This window comes from Camelus ferus, chromosome 8 (genome assembly GCF_009834535.1).
Source record: "Camelus ferus isolate YT-003-E chromosome 8, BCGSAC_Cfer_1.0, whole genome shotgun sequence".
Taxonomy (NCBI): Eukaryota; Metazoa; Chordata; class Mammalia; order Artiodactyla; family Camelidae; genus Camelus; species Camelus ferus.
Genome location: NC_045703.1, coordinates 19751285 through 19769948, shown reverse-complemented (window position 1 = coordinate 19769948; position 18664 = coordinate 19751285). Strand labels below are relative to the sequence as shown.

Below are 18664 nucleotides of genomic sequence, written 5' to 3'. Positions count from 1 at the left end.
ACAACTGAAATTTCCATTTTGCTCTATTAAAAACAAGAAGTTTAACCAGACATCAGGCTGTCTAATATCACATAGATAAAACATCTAAATAATTAGCCTGTTTTTCAGTTTTTTAATCCAAATGTTTGCTATCTTTAGACACAAAGTGGATTAAGAATTAGTCATGATAACTCAATTTCTTTGATTTATGAAGACAGTGTGACTCAAAATAATGACCTGTCCAATGCGCAAAGGGTAACTGCTTTCATGTTAGAAATATTCTGAAGTCATCTCTGCAGTTGGTCTAGAATTATAACAAATAAAACAGAAAACATTTCAAAGTACTACTAAATATATCATGTTATAATAAAATTTAAAGTGAAATATAATGACTGTTCTTCAGGTTATATTTTTATGATTACTAATTTTATTTTCCAAATAATGAATTAAAAATATAGGTGTGCTACTCTTGAGCATGAAATGGACTAACCTTGCAGGTGTTTTCGGTGCTCCGGAGAGTTCAAGGTCCATGTGCCTGTTAATGGTGACCTTCTCAACAAGCCCTGTAACACACAGAAGGACAGAGATAATGGTCCACCACATGTCAGGAGTAGAAGACTAGAATAAAATAAAGTCACAGGTACATGCAAGAAGCATTTATTTTTAACACACAGAAAAGCTATATATTCCTGGTTAGTGCAATTATGTTGAATTACTGCTCACAGAGAACTCATATGAAGTAGACGGGGTGAGTCTGGTTGCCAAATTAATGCCAGTGAAGAAAAAAATGAGTATCTTCAGAATTTAACGGAAACCAGGGCGAGGCTGTGGGGCAAAGACTCTCAGTTGCCATATATTTTTTTTTCTTTTTAATATTCTAAAATGGCTTTCTGCAAAGAAAAATTAAGAATGTCACCTCTTTTATGCCAAGCAATCACTTCATTGAATAATTACAAATTTCAAAAGCTGGAGGGCAGTTAGTTTACTGCCCTTTAGAGATATCTTATCTAAACTGTGGCTACTTAATTATGTATTAGTCCAAATTCCCTTTTAATCCCTAGGACCCCTGCTGGAGTTGTGGCTTCTTACAAATCAATCTCCAGTCAGAAGCTTCCATGGTTCCTATATTAATAACTTCAATAGCTCTTTTTTTTTTCTCCCACACCTTCTTAAGTAATGCCTAATCCACTAGCATCCTGAAGTCTTTCTTCTTATTAGACAGTTACACTTGAATCTCTTTTATCCCCTATTGCTAGAATAAATCCAGGTGTCTTAGGGCTCCTCTGACATGGAGTCTATAGCCAGTTTCCTCGTTCATACTTAAGGAGTTCAGGATTTTCAAGGTAGTTAAACTGATCTTTCCAGAGTCTGATTTGAACAGTTAAAAAAACTCAAAAACCTGTCTTTTAAAAATGTTCATCATCCTAATAGCTTCAGGAAAAAAAAAAAAAACCTTCCTTTTAAGTATTATTTGTTGTGTTGAGTTTCTCAGACGTTCTAAGAAAATGTGTTTTTTGGTTGCTTACAGTATTCCATAGTAATTTCTCCCAAATATCAAGATAACATTTGTTGTTCTATTTACTTTGTTCTTTCTTTCTTTGCAGCAGCTGATTTTAAGGGAAGGGAAGGAAGTTAAGAGGAAAAGACTTAAAAAGAAAATGATAGTAGATATATTAAAAAATAATCCTTTCAAATAAGGAAGTAAATGTATTATTGAATCAGCGCATAGTTTAAACAAGTGAGCAAATGTACTTTTTGCAGCTGCTACAAATTCATATGTTAGTTATGCAATTTCTGAATCTAGCATATCAAAGTGGTGCTAATAAAATGAATATATACCATGTTTAATTATCGCTGAAATGTTGAAAGCTCATATAAATCAACTATCAGTGGCCAATAAATATATCAACATAGGTACATAGTAAGAATTGGCTGAAAATATATCAAAACGAGCTGGGTATACCCACAGAAGACGGTCTTTTTTTTTTTTTTTTTTTTTTTTTCCTTTCACAAGGTACACAAATATTTCGGCCAAATTCCTTTTAGAAAAGAGGAATAATTCATTATATCCCCCTTGTATCCTCTCAAAGCTTTATAAACACAGGTAAACATCAACATTTTCCTCAGAGAAGTTAAACATTCTCCTAGTACAAACTTGCAGAAGGAAAAACTCGTAATATAAATATTACTTTGGGGAAAAGCAGTTTACTTATTCATATTTGGTAGGTTTTGAAAATATATGTATATTTCTAGTTTCCATCTTTCCAAATGAATGTGACTTTTGAATGTCTCTTTTGCTGGGGTAAAGAAAACTGTCTGATCCACGGGACTTGCAACATGGATTGAAACGACAAGTGTTTCACCAAGATGTCAAAACAGGAAGATGTTCTGGCGTAACTGGCACTGGTAGTAGCACAAGAAAATACCGGCTAGTCTTTCTGATGAAGAATTCTATTAGAGGACAATCTATATTGAGTCTGACTTTAAGAGTGACGATGCAGGACTGTCCACTGTATTTATTGCTTGCATACTGAATTTCCTAAGCTCACTGATCCGTGACTGAACACAGAACTATTTTTATGTGGTCATACACTTCAAATAAATACCCTTAAAAATAACCTTAGGAAATTACACTTAAAAGATGCTCAACAGTAGAGTAAGGATTCTTTGTAAGATGTTCACAGGTGAGAATGTAGGCCACACAAATGACTCTCTGTGTAGCTAGAGGATCCCTTCAAACTGAAGGATTTGTTACCAATCATTTAAATATATTTACAGATATAAGATTAAACATTGTGGTCACCAGAAAGGAGTGCTGGCCCATGACTGAGAGCAACTAAGTGTAACTTTCATTTTTCTATAACTAGCTATGTAAACTTGTGAAAACCACCTAGTCTTTCTTCATCTTTAAAATTAGGACTGCACATTGGTCAGAATAATTTTGAAGATAAAATAATATAGATTGAAAAGAGTTGAAAAGTCTAAATTACAGAAGTTAACCTGTTGATTGCTAATAACCATACAAGTAATTAAAAGTTGGACAGCTATTCCCAAACTAATCTAGACATTGTATGACTTACGATGTTTCTGGCCTTCAATAGGCCCTGGTTAAACATTTATTTCCCTGAAAATATGGAGAAAGTTGTTTCACAAGCACCGTTTCCTGGGAAAACAGGTAATTTAGTTTCCCAAGTGAGTTCTGATTTTTACATGAAGTGCTGTGATTGGCTGCTGTCCTACTAATGCTAACTGGACAGCAGAGAGAGTGCCAGTTTGCTCTGCAATGTGGACTTCTGCACGTGCATGCTTGAGAAAGGACGCCTGTCTGTCCCTCAGTGGCCTGGGAATCACTGGGCTTTGCCTTATGAAGGCAGTGAGCAGCAAGGGGATAGGGAGTGGCACAAATTCTTCACCTTGTCACTGCTCTTCCCTGGGGGGTAGGGCGGGGGGGGGGCGATGTGTTTCTATGGGGTCCTGACACTTTTGGTGGAAAAGATCAAAGAGCAGAAGCAGTGGAAGGTGGAAAAATCAATGGAGGGTGTGGAAAGGGCTGGTGTGAAAAGACCCAGAGCAAGACAAAGAATATGGGGCAAAAGAAGTCAGCCTAAGAGCACTTTTCTGAGCTCTTCTCTCTCTCCTTCTGGGTAAGAGCTTGGGGGAATCACTGCGTATTTGTTTGCTTCTTATCTTCTGAAACCTTCTGAAAAGACATGAAGCAGACAAAGCAAAGTGGGAAAGGAAGCATGACAGCTTAGTGAACTTGGGGCAGGCTCCAAACCTCCCACTGTGTTTCAGCGTGGGTGGGAGCTTCTCGCAGGCTCTCTGGAGGCTGCTAGCTTGCTCCGTCCACCTTGCCATGGAAGCAGGCCCTTCCTGACCGATGAAGAAATTCCCATCAGAAATTTCAGGAATTGCAGGTCCCTGTGCATTCAGGCCCCAGAAGCCGTTTCAGGATAAAACAGCTTGGTCTTTGATGTTGTGTTCAATCTGAACATAAAGAACTTGGAAAGAGAGAAGGAGCAGAGGGCAGTTCCAGTAAGTTTTCAGTCTAAGACAGGGAGAAGACAGGCTCTCAGGAGGAAAGGGACTGAGAGTAGCCACACGCTTGGCTCTGAACCAAAGTTCTGCCACTTCTGTAAGTTACTGAGCCTTCCTCTGCCTCATTTTCCCTATCTGGAAAACAGAGACATGTTATGTAAAGCTCTGATATTTGAAAAGTTTAAAGGAAATGATGTATATGAAATACTAAGCATACTGTCTGGCACATTATAACCGACTCAATAATGGTAACTACTATTCAGGCCAAAACTTAATTTCTTCTTATTGTACTAAATCCAGATTGATTGTTACTGTACCTTTTAAATCAAGGTCAACTAATCACAGTGTTTCTTTCTTTAAAAATGTATGTAAAGCTTTCTTTTAAGAATTACAGGTAGAGACACATAGCATCATATTGCCACAGATCTTTTTTTCCCTTTTAAAATGAGGAAAGGTAAATTATTTACCAAATAGATTCAGAAGTTAAGCCTAAAATAAATATATACCTACACACATATATGGCAACTCTGCATCTACATTTAATCTGAGGATAACTGCAATGAGAGATGATCTTGGCCGTGAATGTGTCTGAAAGTATAGACTTTCTCATTTGATAATTACTCTGGGTATCTAGGGGAAAAAAATGCTTGCAGTTGTAAAATTTGCAATTTCATGTAAGGATGAATATTTCCCCCCACCCCTGAATGTGTAAATTATTATCTCAGTTTGAAGATAGGGAGAAGAGGGACAAAGAACAATAGATGCTTTCGTTCAACAGTATGTATCCAATGGCCACTACGAGTCAGGCACATATGAATACAGTCAAAGCACCATCAAGTGCTGCCAAGAGTAAGATCTCCCAGATGTCCTATTGCAGGAGGTAGTGGGTCTGGATGATGGGGATTTGGAAGGATGCTGTAAAGGGAGAACCCAGCTGGGAGGGGGAAGGCTTTGTGGTCGGGGAAGGCTTTGTGGTCGGGGAAGTATCAGCCACAAAGTCCTGGCAGCTTGGGAAAAGGAGTCTTTCCCTACTGCCACTGAGACTCATCTTTTCCCCAGCACAGGGTCTGATGCATCGCAGGTCCCCCGTGCCTGGCTTCTTGCTCCACTTTTCCCTCTTGTCCATGCCCTCCATTCTCAGGAGAGGCCATGGGAGCAGCTGGGCCGAGGAGAGCAGCCTCTGCCGTGGAGAGGGTCCCCACCCAGAGAACCAGATTGCAGTGGCCCTTGTCAGTGCGGTGTGAAGTGTGGCTGGGTCCTTGTGTCAGGATCACATGAAAGACTCAGTAAAATGCAGATTCCTTTTGTCCCACAGAACAAAACTGCAGGCATGCATGAAGCACGGGTACTCACCAGCTCTGAGACTCTTCTGCTTTTTTTTAAAACCATTTTTGAAAATCGAAGTATATATAGTTAATTTATAATGTTGAGTTAGCTTCAGGTGTATTTTTTCACCTCTTCCGAAAATGTGTTAAAATAAAGATCAAAATAATGGCCGTGGGGCTATAAACCCTTGATTTTTTCCATGCGGTACACCTAATACACAATCTATTCCTCTGCCCTTGTTTTAAGGGGCAGAATTCATACTAGCCTTTGAGAGAAACGTTTTTGAGAGAAACAGGGCTTTTCTTTTTCTTTCTTACCGTTTTTCCTGCTGTTTTTGTCTTGCTTTCCAATAAGGAGGTACTGGTAAGCTACAGGTATCCCATTCCTGAAAATGACAGCTAAATAGAACAGAGAACTGGTTTGGGTTCAGGGCCTGACCTCACCACTTATTAGCCATGAAACTTGAACGAGTCTCTTTACCTATCAGTTCCTGTTTCCAAATCCCTGTGACATAGAGTATCTTCTCAACTGACGATTAAATGAGGTTTTATGTGTCAAGAGCTAAGCAGAGGACAGCCCAGAGGTGTTCAGTAAGTTCTGGGAACCTCCCCGAACTTTATCCAAATTCATCACCAATCTCAGTCCTCACCATGGTGGCCTATATATCCTTTCTCAAACTCTAATTCTAATAATCTCTTATACTTTTCCCTTTGCTGATAGCACCTACCTCCTTTGTCCTCAACTACCAAGGAAAATCTACTTTTCAAGATCCAATCGAAAGGACATCTCTCCTCTGGTCTTCTCTCCCAGTTCCCCTGGTCCCAGTCAGCCCACCGCTTCTCTCTGTTGTAACATTCCTTGCTCATAATACATGTACATGAACCATAATTACGTACTTGGCCTGTCATGCCCACTAGACTGTGTAAAACGCTGTAATTCTTAAATCCTTAGCATTTAGCTTGGTGCCTGGCACATAACACGTAGTCAAATCATATATACATTATACATACACACACATTATTTTTCGGAATGCCTGAGTAAAATGGATGCATTCACGCATGGATGGCTGGATACACGAGCGTGCTTTCGGGGAAGCGATGGGCCTATGAGAGCTGTGTGCTTGTCCTAGGGTCCCTTCCCCGACACCCCCGCCCACCGTGAGGCAGGCGCTTAAGGATAACTGCCTCCATCTGAGTTCCGAACGGTTCCTCCGCTTTGGGACTCAGCTCCGCAGGTCACCGGCAGGGGGCGGCGTTGCCACGCAGCCGGATGCTCCGCGGGCGACCGTCCCCCCCCCATCCCCGCCCCCCTCACACCCCCAGGCGCACAGCTTTGGTGACTGGGCCGGAGCTCCCCCAATTTGGAGGGAGGGTGGGTCTTCCTCCCAGGTTGGGGAGCTGGGGTGGCACCGGGCCACGGGCGGGGGATTCGGCTCTCCAGGCGCGCCCCCCCCCCTTTGCTCCCACCTCAGCCTCCCGCGACCACCAAGTGAAGGCAAGTTACTCTCAGTTTGTAAAGAGGCAGCAAGCGGCCAGAATCGACGGCCAGAAGCAAGGGGGGGGGCGCTTTCTAGCAAAGACTGAAGTGTGAGCGCGGGCGCGCACGGAGATAACGCTACACTTCATCCGATAAGGCGACCGAAGTTGAGGGCTGGGGGAGGCACTCTTGTATCCTTTGAACTTGTACTTTCACGGCTCGTGGCAAACTAGCTCATTTCACGCTGACATTTACATTCATTTGAAAAAGCCAAACCTTAGCGCCAGGCGACGAACGCGCTTCGCCTCCTCAGGTTCTCGGCCAGAGAACGCGCCGCCAAGCGTTCCGCCCCGCGCCGCGCTCCGGCCCCGCCCCGTCCTCGGCCATTGGCCACTCGCCAGTCCTGTCGCCCGACCCTCCGGGGCGTCCGCTCGAGGACGCGCGCTGGCCCGCGCCGCGCTCCCGTCGTCCCCGAGCCGCTCGCGCGCGGGAGACGGACGCACGCTCGGCCCCGCCCCCGCCGCCGCCGCCGCGGCGCTCCGCGGGCTCGCCCCGAGCTCCCCTGTCACCCGCGGTTTCAAGAATCGAAACCCAGAGAGCGAGCCCTGCCCCTTGCACGCCGAGACGGACTGGCACCGGGAAGTGGACTCCTTCGTTCACACCGAGACCCGGTTTATTAATGGGGTCAACGGTCTAATTCTACACCATACACTGCTTAAGAAGAGGTCGGGAAGAACCTTTGGAGCCCCATCACTAAGCTATCATGCCGCGCTGTGTCTGACGAGAATTTTCTGTTTGGGAAGTTTCTGCAGTTGCGCGACTTAAGCCGCGACCCGGTGTTTGGGGGCCACTTAAGACTCCTGAGGCATCTGAAGTGTCTCCTCCTTGCGGAAAAACTAGAGAGGCGGGGGCTGGGGAGGGGGGCCGGGCATACATCAAATATATGTCCATGCCTATATGTGCACACACGGACCGCCGCCGGCCTCCCGCTCCGGGGACCGCTCGCCGCAGCGCTCGGCTCCGCCAGACTCCGGCCGCGGGGCGGGCGGGGGCGGCGCCCTATGCAGATGAGGAGGGTGTGGCGAGCGTGTGGCGCCGGGCCCCGGAAGCGCTGAGAAGCCCCGGTATAAAAAAAGTACTGAGGACATTTCCCTCACACAACTGCTAAAGCTCCAGAGACGGGAGCGTGTGCGGCGGCGGCGGCGGCGGCGGCAGCAGCAGGAGCCGCCACCTCCGGGACCACCGCGGCTGAGGCGGCGCAGCGCGGGCGGGGGTGAGGGGCGGGAGTGTCCAGCGCAGGCGGCCGGGGTCGGGGAAAGACTCAGTCACTCGCCGCTGCCGGGAGCGCAGTCGCAGCTCCTGAAAGTGTTGTCGCCTCGCACTTCCTTACTCGCCGCGCTCCTAGAAGGGGCGGCCGCCTCCAGGTGACACAGACGGGACTCCCGCTTGCGCTTTCCAGATGCATCAGAGATACTTTTGGTGCGGGGCTGCTCTGCGGGGCGCGGGGCGCGTGGCTGGGGACCGCGGGGGCCTGGGGAGGGAGAGTCTCCGGGGAGCCCCTGAGGCGGGGGCCAAAACTGAGGGGGCGCGCTCTTTCCTCCGCGGGCCCCCCGCCGCCCCGCCGCCGCCGCCGCCGCGCGTCCTCACCGCTCTCCTTCCCCGTTTTCTTCTAGGACCGACCAGGGCCCAGTGGCGTTCGGCGGGCACTTCATGGCGGAAGGCGAAGGGTACTTTGCCATGGCCGAGGACGAGCTGGCCGGAGGCGCCTACATCCCCCTGGCCGGCGACTTCAGCGGCGGCGACTTCGGCGGCGGCGGCGGCGGCTTCGGCGGGCCCTGCTTGGACTATTGCGAAAGTCCCACGGCGCACTGCAACGTGCTGAACTGGGAGCAAGTGCAGCGGCTGGACGGCATCCTGAGCGAGACCATCCCGATCCACGGGCGCGGCAACTTCCCCACGCTCGAGCTGCAGCCCAGCCTGATCGTGAAGGTGGTGCGGCGGCGCCTGGCCGAGAAGCGCATCGGCGTCCGCGACGTGCGCCTCAACGGCTCGGCCGCCAGCCACGTCCTGCACCAGGACAGCGGCCTGGGTTACAAGGACCTGGACCTCATCTTCTGCGCCGACTTGCGCGGGGAAGAGGAGTTTCAGACTGTGAAGGACGTCGTGCTGGACTGCCTGTTGGACTTCTTACCCGAAGGGGTGAACAAGGAGAAGATCACACCACTCACGCTCAAGGTAAAGCCCCCCAACCCCGGAATGGGCCGGGGGCCGCACCGGGCCGCGCTCGGGGGCGGGTACGGTGCAGTGGGCAGAGGGGCTCGATCTGCCGCCCTGACTGGTGTGGGCGCCCTTGCCTGTTTTGCTTTTGAGGTTTTTAATGAGTAAACCGAGGTGCGTGGACCGTGTGGAGCGTTCTAGTTTACTTGCTGCTTCAGCGCCGCAAGCTTTCTGCTTCCTCCTCTGCTCTTCCTTCTCCTTATTTCTTAACCCTTGGCTTCCCTTGCTTGAGTCGTGTCCAGAGTAGATTCTGTTAAGTGGAAGAGTGAAATGATGTAAATCGTTTTTTCCTTTTCTTTTGTTTTTCTCTTGAGTCATTTGGTGATTTAGTCTTTGGGAAAAGAGCAGCCTGCAGGAGAGTCGAGTTAATGGGCTTATTATTGTATTGGAAAGTGTGACTAGATTCCCTAGCTGAATTCAGCTGACTCCGTGTGTTAAGGATATATTCGGTGCTTCTCCGAGTTGGTTCATCTGTTCAGGATATAATGAGTCCCCACCTCCTCACTTTGGTTCAAAGCGCGGTTTATACAGTTAGTTAAAACTGTGTGGGGAACCAGCGTCCCCGAATGTCTGGATTTAGTTCATATTTGATACTAACTGCAGAATCCCTGAAGGGACCTGAAAGATACTGATTAAATCAGTTGCTTCGGGGGCGGGGGAGTACTGGGTGACTGGGGACAAGGGTGAGATCAACTTTTCACTGTATGCCCTTCTATTCTGATTTTTGAGTATTGTGGTGGTAGTGTGTGACTGTTGTACCTAGAAGACTGTTTTCAAAAAATAACATTTCAAAGTCAGACATGACAACAGAAGCTCTTGGTGCTATCCTCCGTCTGCCAAAAGCCTCAAACTATTACTTCTAGCCTCTTTCCCCGACGGCAAAACCACTCGTTAAATTTTTTTTGTTTTGTTTTCAAAAAGACTAATGTTTAAACCTGTAGGGTAGTGTTTTGCTGAAACTTGACAAAGCAAAAGGGAAGGAGTAATTCTCAGTTGTGCCGAGGATGCATTTATTTATTTATCTATATATTATTTTTTCTAGGTGTGCTCATCTTCTTGTTTTATCTTTTAAATTGTAGGAAGCTTATGTGCAGAAAATGGTTAAAGTGTGCAATGACTCTGACCGATGGAGTCTCATATCCCTGTCAAACAACAGTGGCAAAAATGTGGAACTGAAATTTGTGGATTCCCTCCGGAGGCAGTTTGAATTTAGTGTAGATTCTTTTCAAATCAAATTAGACTCTCTTCTCCTCTTTTATGAATGTTCAGAGAACCCAATGACTGAAACGTTTCACCCCACGATAATCGGGGAGAGTGTCTACGGGGATTTCCACGAAGCCTTTGATCACCTTTGTAACAAGATCATTGCTACCAGGAACCCAGAAGAAATCAGGGGGGGAGGCCTGCTTAAGTACTGCAACCTCTTAGTGAGGGGCTTTAGGCCCGCCTCTGATGAGATCAAGACCCTTCAGAGGTATATGTGTTCCAGGTTCTTCATTGACTTCTCAGACATTGGAGAGCAGCAGAGAAAACTGGAGTCCTATTTGCAGAACCACTTCGTGGGATTGGAAGACCGCAAGTATGACTATCTCATGACCCTTCATGGAGTGGTGAATGAGAGTACGGTGTGCCTGATGGGACATGAGAGAAGACAGACTTTAAACCTGATCACAATGCTGGCTATCCGGGTGCTAGCTGACCAAAATGTCATCCCCAATGTGGCAAATGTCACTTGCTATTACCAGCCAGCCCCCTATGTAGCAGATGCCAACTTTAGCAATTACTACATTGCACAGGTCCAGCCGGTATTCACATGCCAACAACAGACATACTCCACTTGGCTACCCTGCAATTAAGAATCATTTAAAAATGTCCAGTGGGGAAGCCATTTCAGACAAGATAGGGAAAAAAAATAGAAAAGAATAAAAAGGGCTGAGTGACCCAGCCCTGATTAGGGATGTGTTTTGTGCAATGATGATCTGCTCCTGGTTTTAAACTTGGCAAAGCTTTGGATCTTTTCATAGGTATGGGAGCATGATCTCAAAATGACCACCCTCCCCTTCCCCCCTACCATCAACCCTCCTAACCTGATCCTCCTGCCCCATTGGATTCTATCCTGAAACAAAAGAGACCTGTCATTAAAAGCAACCAGGTTTGCCTAAAATAACAAGGGAAAGAAAGAAAATGCTTGATGACAATATGGGTTTGCACTACCTGCTCCCATAGCTTTGCCATAGGAAAAAAAGAAAAGTGTAGACTTTCTTGTAAGATGGAATTCACAAAAGGGAAAACACAGAGGAAAAAAGGTCTCACTCCAACTTAATTATCAATTCAGGAGTTAAGATAGTAACAGTAATAGAGGAAGAAAGGGAATTCCAACATTGGAATTACTATCTGAGACTTGCAGCAAGTGCTTTCTGTGGAATTCTCCTCTTGCGCTGATAAAACGGCTTGCTCCGAATGAACAGTAGTAGGTTGGTGAAGTTCTCATAACAAACAGCAGAACTTATGATGACACAATCCATTATTTCCAGCTGCGTGCATAGCTCGCATTTTTTAAATGTGAAAATGCAAGCAAAAACAGCTGTAGCAAAGAAAGTATGCTCAAGGACCAAAGATTTAACAGATAAAAATACCCAAGTAGAAGAGATATAGTAGAATATATAAAGAGTTACTATATTTGTTACACACCAGTACACATCAAAGTGCCTGTTGCCTTCTGAAAATTTGAAGTGGAAAAATTTTGTGGTTTAATGACTTTTATTTTATCAGGGACTCAAGAAGAAAATAACACATAAGCTTGTGAATGATGGAGGAAATGCCCTATTTTTTTTCTTGGCAAATACTTGTATAAAGTTAACATTGTTGGTGTGATATTATAGCTACATGTGTATGTGAGTGCATATTATGTGTATATATATACATATTTGTGATATGTGTATATACACACAATACATTGGCTATGGTCTAGAATATTGTAGCAAATAGGAAATGTTTAAATACTGTGTGCTTTTATGTTTTCAACAGGATGACATGAGACGTGGGCATATTGCAGTTATGAGTTAAAACCCACATCTAAAAAAATTAAAAGCAAATGAAGGAGGAAAACAGTTAATATATTTGATAGGAAGAGCAGAGATTATACATTTTTTAGTGAGTTTTTTTTTTTTTTCCTTTTTTTGTGAGGCATGGAATTCCACAAATGGGAGAATATTTGTTTGGCAGAGCACTCTTTGTACAGAACTGCCGTTTTGACAGTTTGAACCGTTTAAGTTTTTGTAATACTTGCATACCTCCATGGTGTATAATCCAATGGATAATGGATCAGTGATAGTCTATTTAAATCCCTGACTGCTAAAAAGAATTTCTGGTGATCTGAACACTACTTACGAATATTTAAATGAATTTTTAAATGAATGCCTTCTGCATTCCAGGACCACTAGAATTTAATAAATGTGAAATGACCCTTTTTAAAGAGTATTTGCACAATTGCTTAAAATTTATATATGAGATGTATATTATATATGAAATTTTATAAATTCACACCAATATGAAGCATCTTTGATCTGGTTGTCACACTGCATTTAAATATTTAGTACTGTACTTTAAATTCAGTCACTTTGCATTGAATCAAATCCAACTTTTATTTTCTGTTTCCCAAGAGACCAGTTACACCTTTGTGAAATGAACTGGCATTACTACTTCAGTTCAGTGACAGCTAATCCTAAACCTGTCCCTTCTCTCAGCCCTTAATCCCTTTGGACACTGGTCTCTGAAAATGCATTTGTTACAAACAAAACTAACACCTGAAAACCTTCCCTTTGTGTTGTGAAACAGCCACATAATCCCCACCAACTCTAGTGGATGACTACTTACTATGGTAATTCCTCTGAGGAGTCAACCAGATTTCTGTCATCGGTTAAAGAGGGATTGGGGAAGGAAGTAGCATCATCCTACTGGCAGTGTAATTTGTTCCCTGAGCATCACTCAGATGCTTGAGGCTAGTTTAGTCCATCCGAACTACCTTTCTTGCACAGTTTCTTTGAAGCCTTAACAGGAACTTGATGGGTTTGCTGTAGCAGCGTCCCTGTGAATTCTGTCCAAGCTGTAACAGCTACTGCACTGCCACTCACTGTTTCCGAGGGAACTCTTTCTTCTCCTGTGTTGGCTCAGACTCCCTCACTCCAGCCCTGGGTTTGAAAAATTAGTTGTGAAATTCCCAGGAAATACTCCATTTGCAGATTTAAGCTGGATACTGAACTGTCAGAAACCAGAGCTCCGCCTACTTACCTGTTTGGAGGTTTTCTAACAGAAAGCTAAGGGATCCCTCGGGAACACAGGGGGAGCAGCTGGTGATCTGCCTTCTTCCTTCTCATCCTGACTCTTGGCCAATGAGTCGTCCACTATTTTGGAAGAATCTGGAGGTCTCTGCTCTGCCACAGCCGCAACCTGCTGTTATTTTATGACACAGGTTTTTTTGGGAGGGGCCTTATTTGAAAATACACTTTTCATTTGTTTTCTCAGATATTTATGTTCTCTTCTTGCTTACTCCAGGGTTGGTAGCATAGTTGGACTGCCATTCAGATAGAACAGGCTGTATTCAAGACAACCTTCTGCGTTTACTTTAAGACTTATATAATTTATTTCTCTTTTGTCTGTACTATAGTCTTGTGCATATGTAGTTGAACAAACAGTGGAATTTTTGTCTCTCTTTGTGGATGTGTGGCCTAAAAATTTGAATGTCTGGTGAGAGAGAGCCATGTGTAATAGGTCAGAGAAAAGAACAGCTCTCAACTCCTGATTAGTGCCTGTGATGTGCTTACCTTTGTGTTTATCTGGCCTAGCGTGCTGTGACTTTAAAACAGGAAGAAGTTTTACTGTCTCGAGGCTCTTCTCACCTGTTGAGTCTGGCACATCAGGAAACACCTCACCTGTGATAGTGCCCTTTTACCACATTTACTTCATTTGCAGCAAAAATTGAGTTGCCTCGAGAAGTCCTACATCAAGCTGGACTTTTCCCGTCCAGAAATGAGATCAAGTATCTGCTTACTTTGGTATTCGGTGGACTGTTTGAACGTGGCTCCAAAAGAAATGCAAGGATGGGAGGATGTCTGTAAGCCAGGCCAAGGAGGAAACGCAAAGAAAAGTGAACCTACTGTTCTTACCACCCCTCTCTGTTTGCTTATCGTTGGTTGCCTTATTGTGCATAAAGTTGTTTTCAACGCAATGCTTGTCAAATAAATATTGTGAACTCTTCTGTAAATGAAACGTATTATGTTGAAAGCTGTCAGCAGTTCAAAAATAAGCTTTTTTTGTTGTTGTTTGAAGACAAAATATGTTAGATGAAACCAAAAAGCCAAAAAAAAGTACTTTCATATATAGCACCTATTTGAATATAATCTTTCTTTATGATCTCTTATAGCATAGCCTTTTCAGTGCTGAGAATCTTTATGTAATATTTTGTTGTAATAACGGCTTGCTCATGAAGTACATGGTCAAAATACAAAGTTGGAAGATGTCAAGTAACTTGGCGAGACTTGCTGCAAATCCTTGCAGAATGGAGATGGCTCTGCCCGCCGGCTGTCTCTCTGTCCAACCTCTCTCCAACCATTGCCTGCTCTGAGATGTCCCATTGCAGCAAGCTGCACCCGGAATATTTTCACTTTAGACTGTGTCACAGGCAGAAAAGGAGTTGACGGAGAATGGACTCTTAGAAACTGACATGTTCGAATCAGTGCTAGAGGGAACAGATTGTGAATTTTGTTTACAGCATCCAATATTTGGATTTTTTTTTTTTTGTAAATAAAAAGAAGTTATTTTTTTCTATTGATCTGTGTGTTGACTTGTGTCTGTGCTGGCTAGACTGTATCATCTGAATACAACCCGTGTCTGTGAGAAAAGACAAGGCAGGATTTGGGGAAGACCAACCTTCATCAACTTCTGATTGGAATATAACTCATTAAAATGCCCAGCTTTCCACCAGCCCATCTCTGACTGGCTCAGTGAGCTGTAAAATAACCTAGGTGATGGCTGCTGGCATTTTCAATCTGGCCATTAACTTAGCTGTGTTAAGCTACCCAGTCAGAGCTGTTTTCCAGTTATCAGTAGAGACTTATGGCTCTGAGCAGCCGGGCTGCAGTAGCCCTGAGTGGGCCTTGGTTTTCGCTAGTAGCCCAAGTGCTGTGATTCAGTCATCTGTTTTTATATACGTACATCATCTGTTTGAGGCTCTGTAGTGTTATTCAGAGTGTTTGCATCTGGAGGAAGGGAATACATTTGGGGAGCCAATAACTGGAAGGGGATGGGGAAGGGAGAGTGATCACAGGATCTCAAATGTACTCTGTGTTCATGCATGTGCTGGGTGCAAAGAATTGGCCCTTTTGACGAGCACTGAATGTCATCTCACCTGTTCACATCGCCAGGGAGTGTACATGTATTTATTAATTTGTGTTTGTGTGTAGTTTTGGAGACTTTCTCAATACTAGTCGCATGAGAATTTGGTAAGCCTAGACTATTACAGGCCATACTTGTGGTTTTTAAAACCATTCAAAGTCCTGATGTTGGACAGAATGTATGCTTGACACTACATTTACGAAAGAACCACTTCTGATATTAAGAGCCAGCTGCCCTCACATATACATCATAAAAATGCAAAGTGGTTATTTGGTTTGGTGGTGGTATTTGTGTGTTATTCTCTTCCTTTGTTGCAACCTCTTCATTCTTCTACAACCATCCCTCACATGTCTGTGGTCATCACATAATTCTTTTTAAGTGAAGGTTGAATAAGGACAGTATATGTTAAGCTCCTCCTGGACTTTGGTACACCCTGCTATTTCTAGTTGGATCAGCATGCTGTACCAAGCTAACTAAGCCTGGAGAGAAGAAACCCACTCTTTCTTTCCTTAGGAATCTTATTCCTTTAACGTTCAATTCCTTTAAGAAGGAAAACAAAAGGCAAAAAGAAAAGAAAATACTCAGAAAAGCAAAAAAAAAAAAGGAAATTAAAATCATAGTTTTTAAATATAAAGTAGAATAAGAACTGTTAAAATCATCAAATACCTCAGAAATTAAACTGTAATTTCCTTCTGAGAACCAAGTTTGAAATAAACAATATGAATGTCCTTTAGTCTAATAGCAAATACAGTCAGGTAGGAAAAGGGGGAGGAGAAATTATTTTAAAATGACAATGACTTTCACCCAGCAAGGCCCAGGGCTTGGTTTCTAATGCCATGCTCCAAAAAACAGAACCAGGTCTCCTTTGACAAACGGCTGGATCAAGGGCTGGAGCAGAATATCCTGGAGGAACCTCATGGAGCATCTTGCAGTTCCAGAAAGCAAGGATGTGGGAAAAAACAAAACAAAACGCCACAATGATAGGGGCATGTCAAAAGGACATAGGGGCCATCTGAAAGAACTCCAGTGGCCAAAGCTTGGACAATTTGAGCAACAAAGTGGATAAATAGTGTTTGGATTATGACCCAAAGAATAAAATATCCATGAGTCCACATGCATGGGAATAGATGATTGAATAAATAAATAAGTGAAGGCAAGAAGACAAATTTCCTGGGCAGATTTCCAAGTAATCCAGGTAGAGACCACCCGCTCAAGGAGGTGGCACTTAACTCCCTACCTCTTAAGAGTGAGCTGTGCATAGTGACTTCCTTCCAAAGTGAACCATACTGAAAAGGGTGATGAAAGAGCAACTGTCTTAAGCCAGGTGATCATGGTCCCCATCACCAGTGATAAATCATGATGATGTGAGATACCTTTGCCATGATGTGATGAAAATAACACTTACCTCTGACATCTTTGTCCCCAAACCCACAATGTCTTATTATGAGAAAAGCATCAGGCAAACTTAAATTGAGGGGCATGCTGTATATTATCAGACTAGTAGTCCTTAAATCATCAAAACAAGGAAAATCTGAAAACTGCCACAGCCAACAGGAGCCTAAGGAGACATGACAACTACATGTATTGTGTCTTGGATGAGATCTGGGACAGAAAGGGACATGAGGTAAAACCTAAGGGAATCTGCATGAAGTACTGTATTACTGAAATAATAATATTATTTCATTAGTTATGACAAAGGTACCACAAATACCACAAATATTAGTTCATTAGTTATGACAAAGGTACCACGCTAATGTGGGACATTAACAAGGGGGAAAGTGGGTGTGGGATCTATGGGAACTCTGTATTATCTTCACAGTTTTTATATAGATCTTAAACTATTCTCCAATAAAACATTTATTTAAAAAATGAAGACTGAATGATCTTTCTTTGCTATTTCTAGGGAAGCGACTCCATTTGTAAAAATCATAGTGAATGCTGAGTGTTATTTTCTAATGTCTACTGTACTTAAAGTGTTAGAAGAGCATGTAGAAGAGTGAAACTAAGATGATGTGTTTTATTCCACAGGGTTAGTGAAGCTTTATCTGCAAGTTTTAGGGAAAAGGAAAGCAGTTTAGAGAGAGCTGAGTTATATAGGCAAGTGTTTTCCTGTAGATTAGCAGGAGGAATTCACATTACCTTAGAATTTTAAGGAGGGGGAATGTGAAATGTAACTACAGACCATAGTGTAGATATTCATAAACACGGAATTCTAAAATAAGCAAAGGACTAAAATTTCATCGCTCAAATATACAGAAAACCATGGGAAGTTGTTTAGGCACATCTTGCGAGGGAGTAAATGATAGAATTTTTTCCTAAATGCTGGGGGAAGCTAATATTTTGTGGAATGTCGAAATGAATTATTATTTAATATAAATAGCCACTTCCACAATTTATCTGCTCACCCAAGCTCTTTCAGCATATCTGGTTTCCTTAAAGTGAAGAGACACCTGTTCTTATATTTACTTTCTCAGCTCAATCATTGGCATTAAAAATAGTTTTAAAATGCTGTCTGCAGGAATAGATGCCCTTCGTGATTTTTAAAAGCAGTAATTTCAGCTTTGCAGTTTATGAAGTTAGGTCAAGGTCTGTGCTTTCTTGCTGAGAGACATGGAGCACCCCAACTGCAGGAATTTATGAGTGTGGGGCTAAGTTATTTCTAACCTCCATAATGGAAAGTTCCCTTCAGAATCCCCTTCAGAAACTATTGATTTTCCAGCACAGTGTGTACTTATCAGTAATGCCAAGATTTTGTGGCATCATCTGGCCATGTCATTAGAAAACGGCTGAAACCCTATTCTTTTCTTTTCTTTTTTTCCCTTCTTTTAGCAAAATTCAGCATAACGAGCTACACTAGGCACTGTGGATAACGCCATTCTGTGCATTAATTCTGAACTGCATAAGGTCTGGAGTATCTTCCTGTATATATCTTCAAATAAGGTAAAGAAGATCATGATTCATATGTTCTTTATTTTAGTAGGGAGTAATATAAATTATTAAAATATCTGCATTTTAGGGTACAGTTATCAGAAAAAAGAAACCAATTCAATGAGCTTAAAGGCCTAAAGGCTGAATTAGAGTTGGCAGATTTAGTAAATAAAAATACACAATGCCAGGTAAGTTTCAGCTAAACAATGAGTTTGTCTTAAAGTATAAGTATGCCCCGTGCAATATT

General features: G+C 43.3%; 1 protein-coding gene and 1 long non-coding RNA gene across 3 annotated transcripts in view; one reads left to right on the top strand and one right to left on the bottom strand.

Moving 5' to 3' along the window:
- Positions 1-7657, bottom strand: part of LOC116665284 — a 233043-nt gene extending 225386 nt beyond the window's left edge. The window contains exons 1-2 of the long non-coding RNA XR_004321820.1: positions 7096-7657; positions 470-542 (exon numbers count right to left, since the gene is read on the bottom strand). This is a non-coding gene — a long non-coding RNA (uncharacterized LOC116665284). The remainder of the gene's footprint in view (positions 1-469; positions 543-7095) is intronic.
- Positions 7658-7812: 155 nt separating this feature from the next.
- Positions 7813-14926, top strand: TENT5A (terminal nucleotidyltransferase 5A). Of its 2 annotated transcripts, none has more exons than XM_032484511.1 (3): positions 7813-8243; positions 8493-9054; positions 10176-14926. In XM_032484511.1, exons 2-3 carry the CDS (start codon positions 8530-8532, stop codon positions 10950-10952), a joined length of 1302 nt encoding a protein of 433 aa, XP_032340402.1. In that variant the 5' UTR covers positions 7813-8243; positions 8493-8529; the 3' UTR covers positions 10953-14926. The 2 variants fall into 2 exon arrangements, with proteins under 2 accessions (XP_032340402.1, XP_032340401.1); XM_032484510.1 differs by having other exon boundaries at positions 7960-8298.
- Positions 14927-18664: the final 3738 nt, after the last annotated feature.

Bases quoted from the DNA above. Each gene is read 5' to 3' on its own strand.
- TENT5A (XM_032484510.1), top strand. From the start codon at position 8,279: ATGCATCAGAGATACTTTTG. The intron at 8,299-8,492 runs GTGCGGGGCTGC...GTTTTCTTCTAG, and splicing joins ATGCATCAGAGATACTTTTG to GACCGACCAGGGCCCAGTGG. The intron at 9,055-10,175 runs GTAAAGCCCCCC...TTTAAATTGTAG, and splicing joins TCACACCACTCACGCTCAAG to GAAGCTTATGTGCAGAAAAT.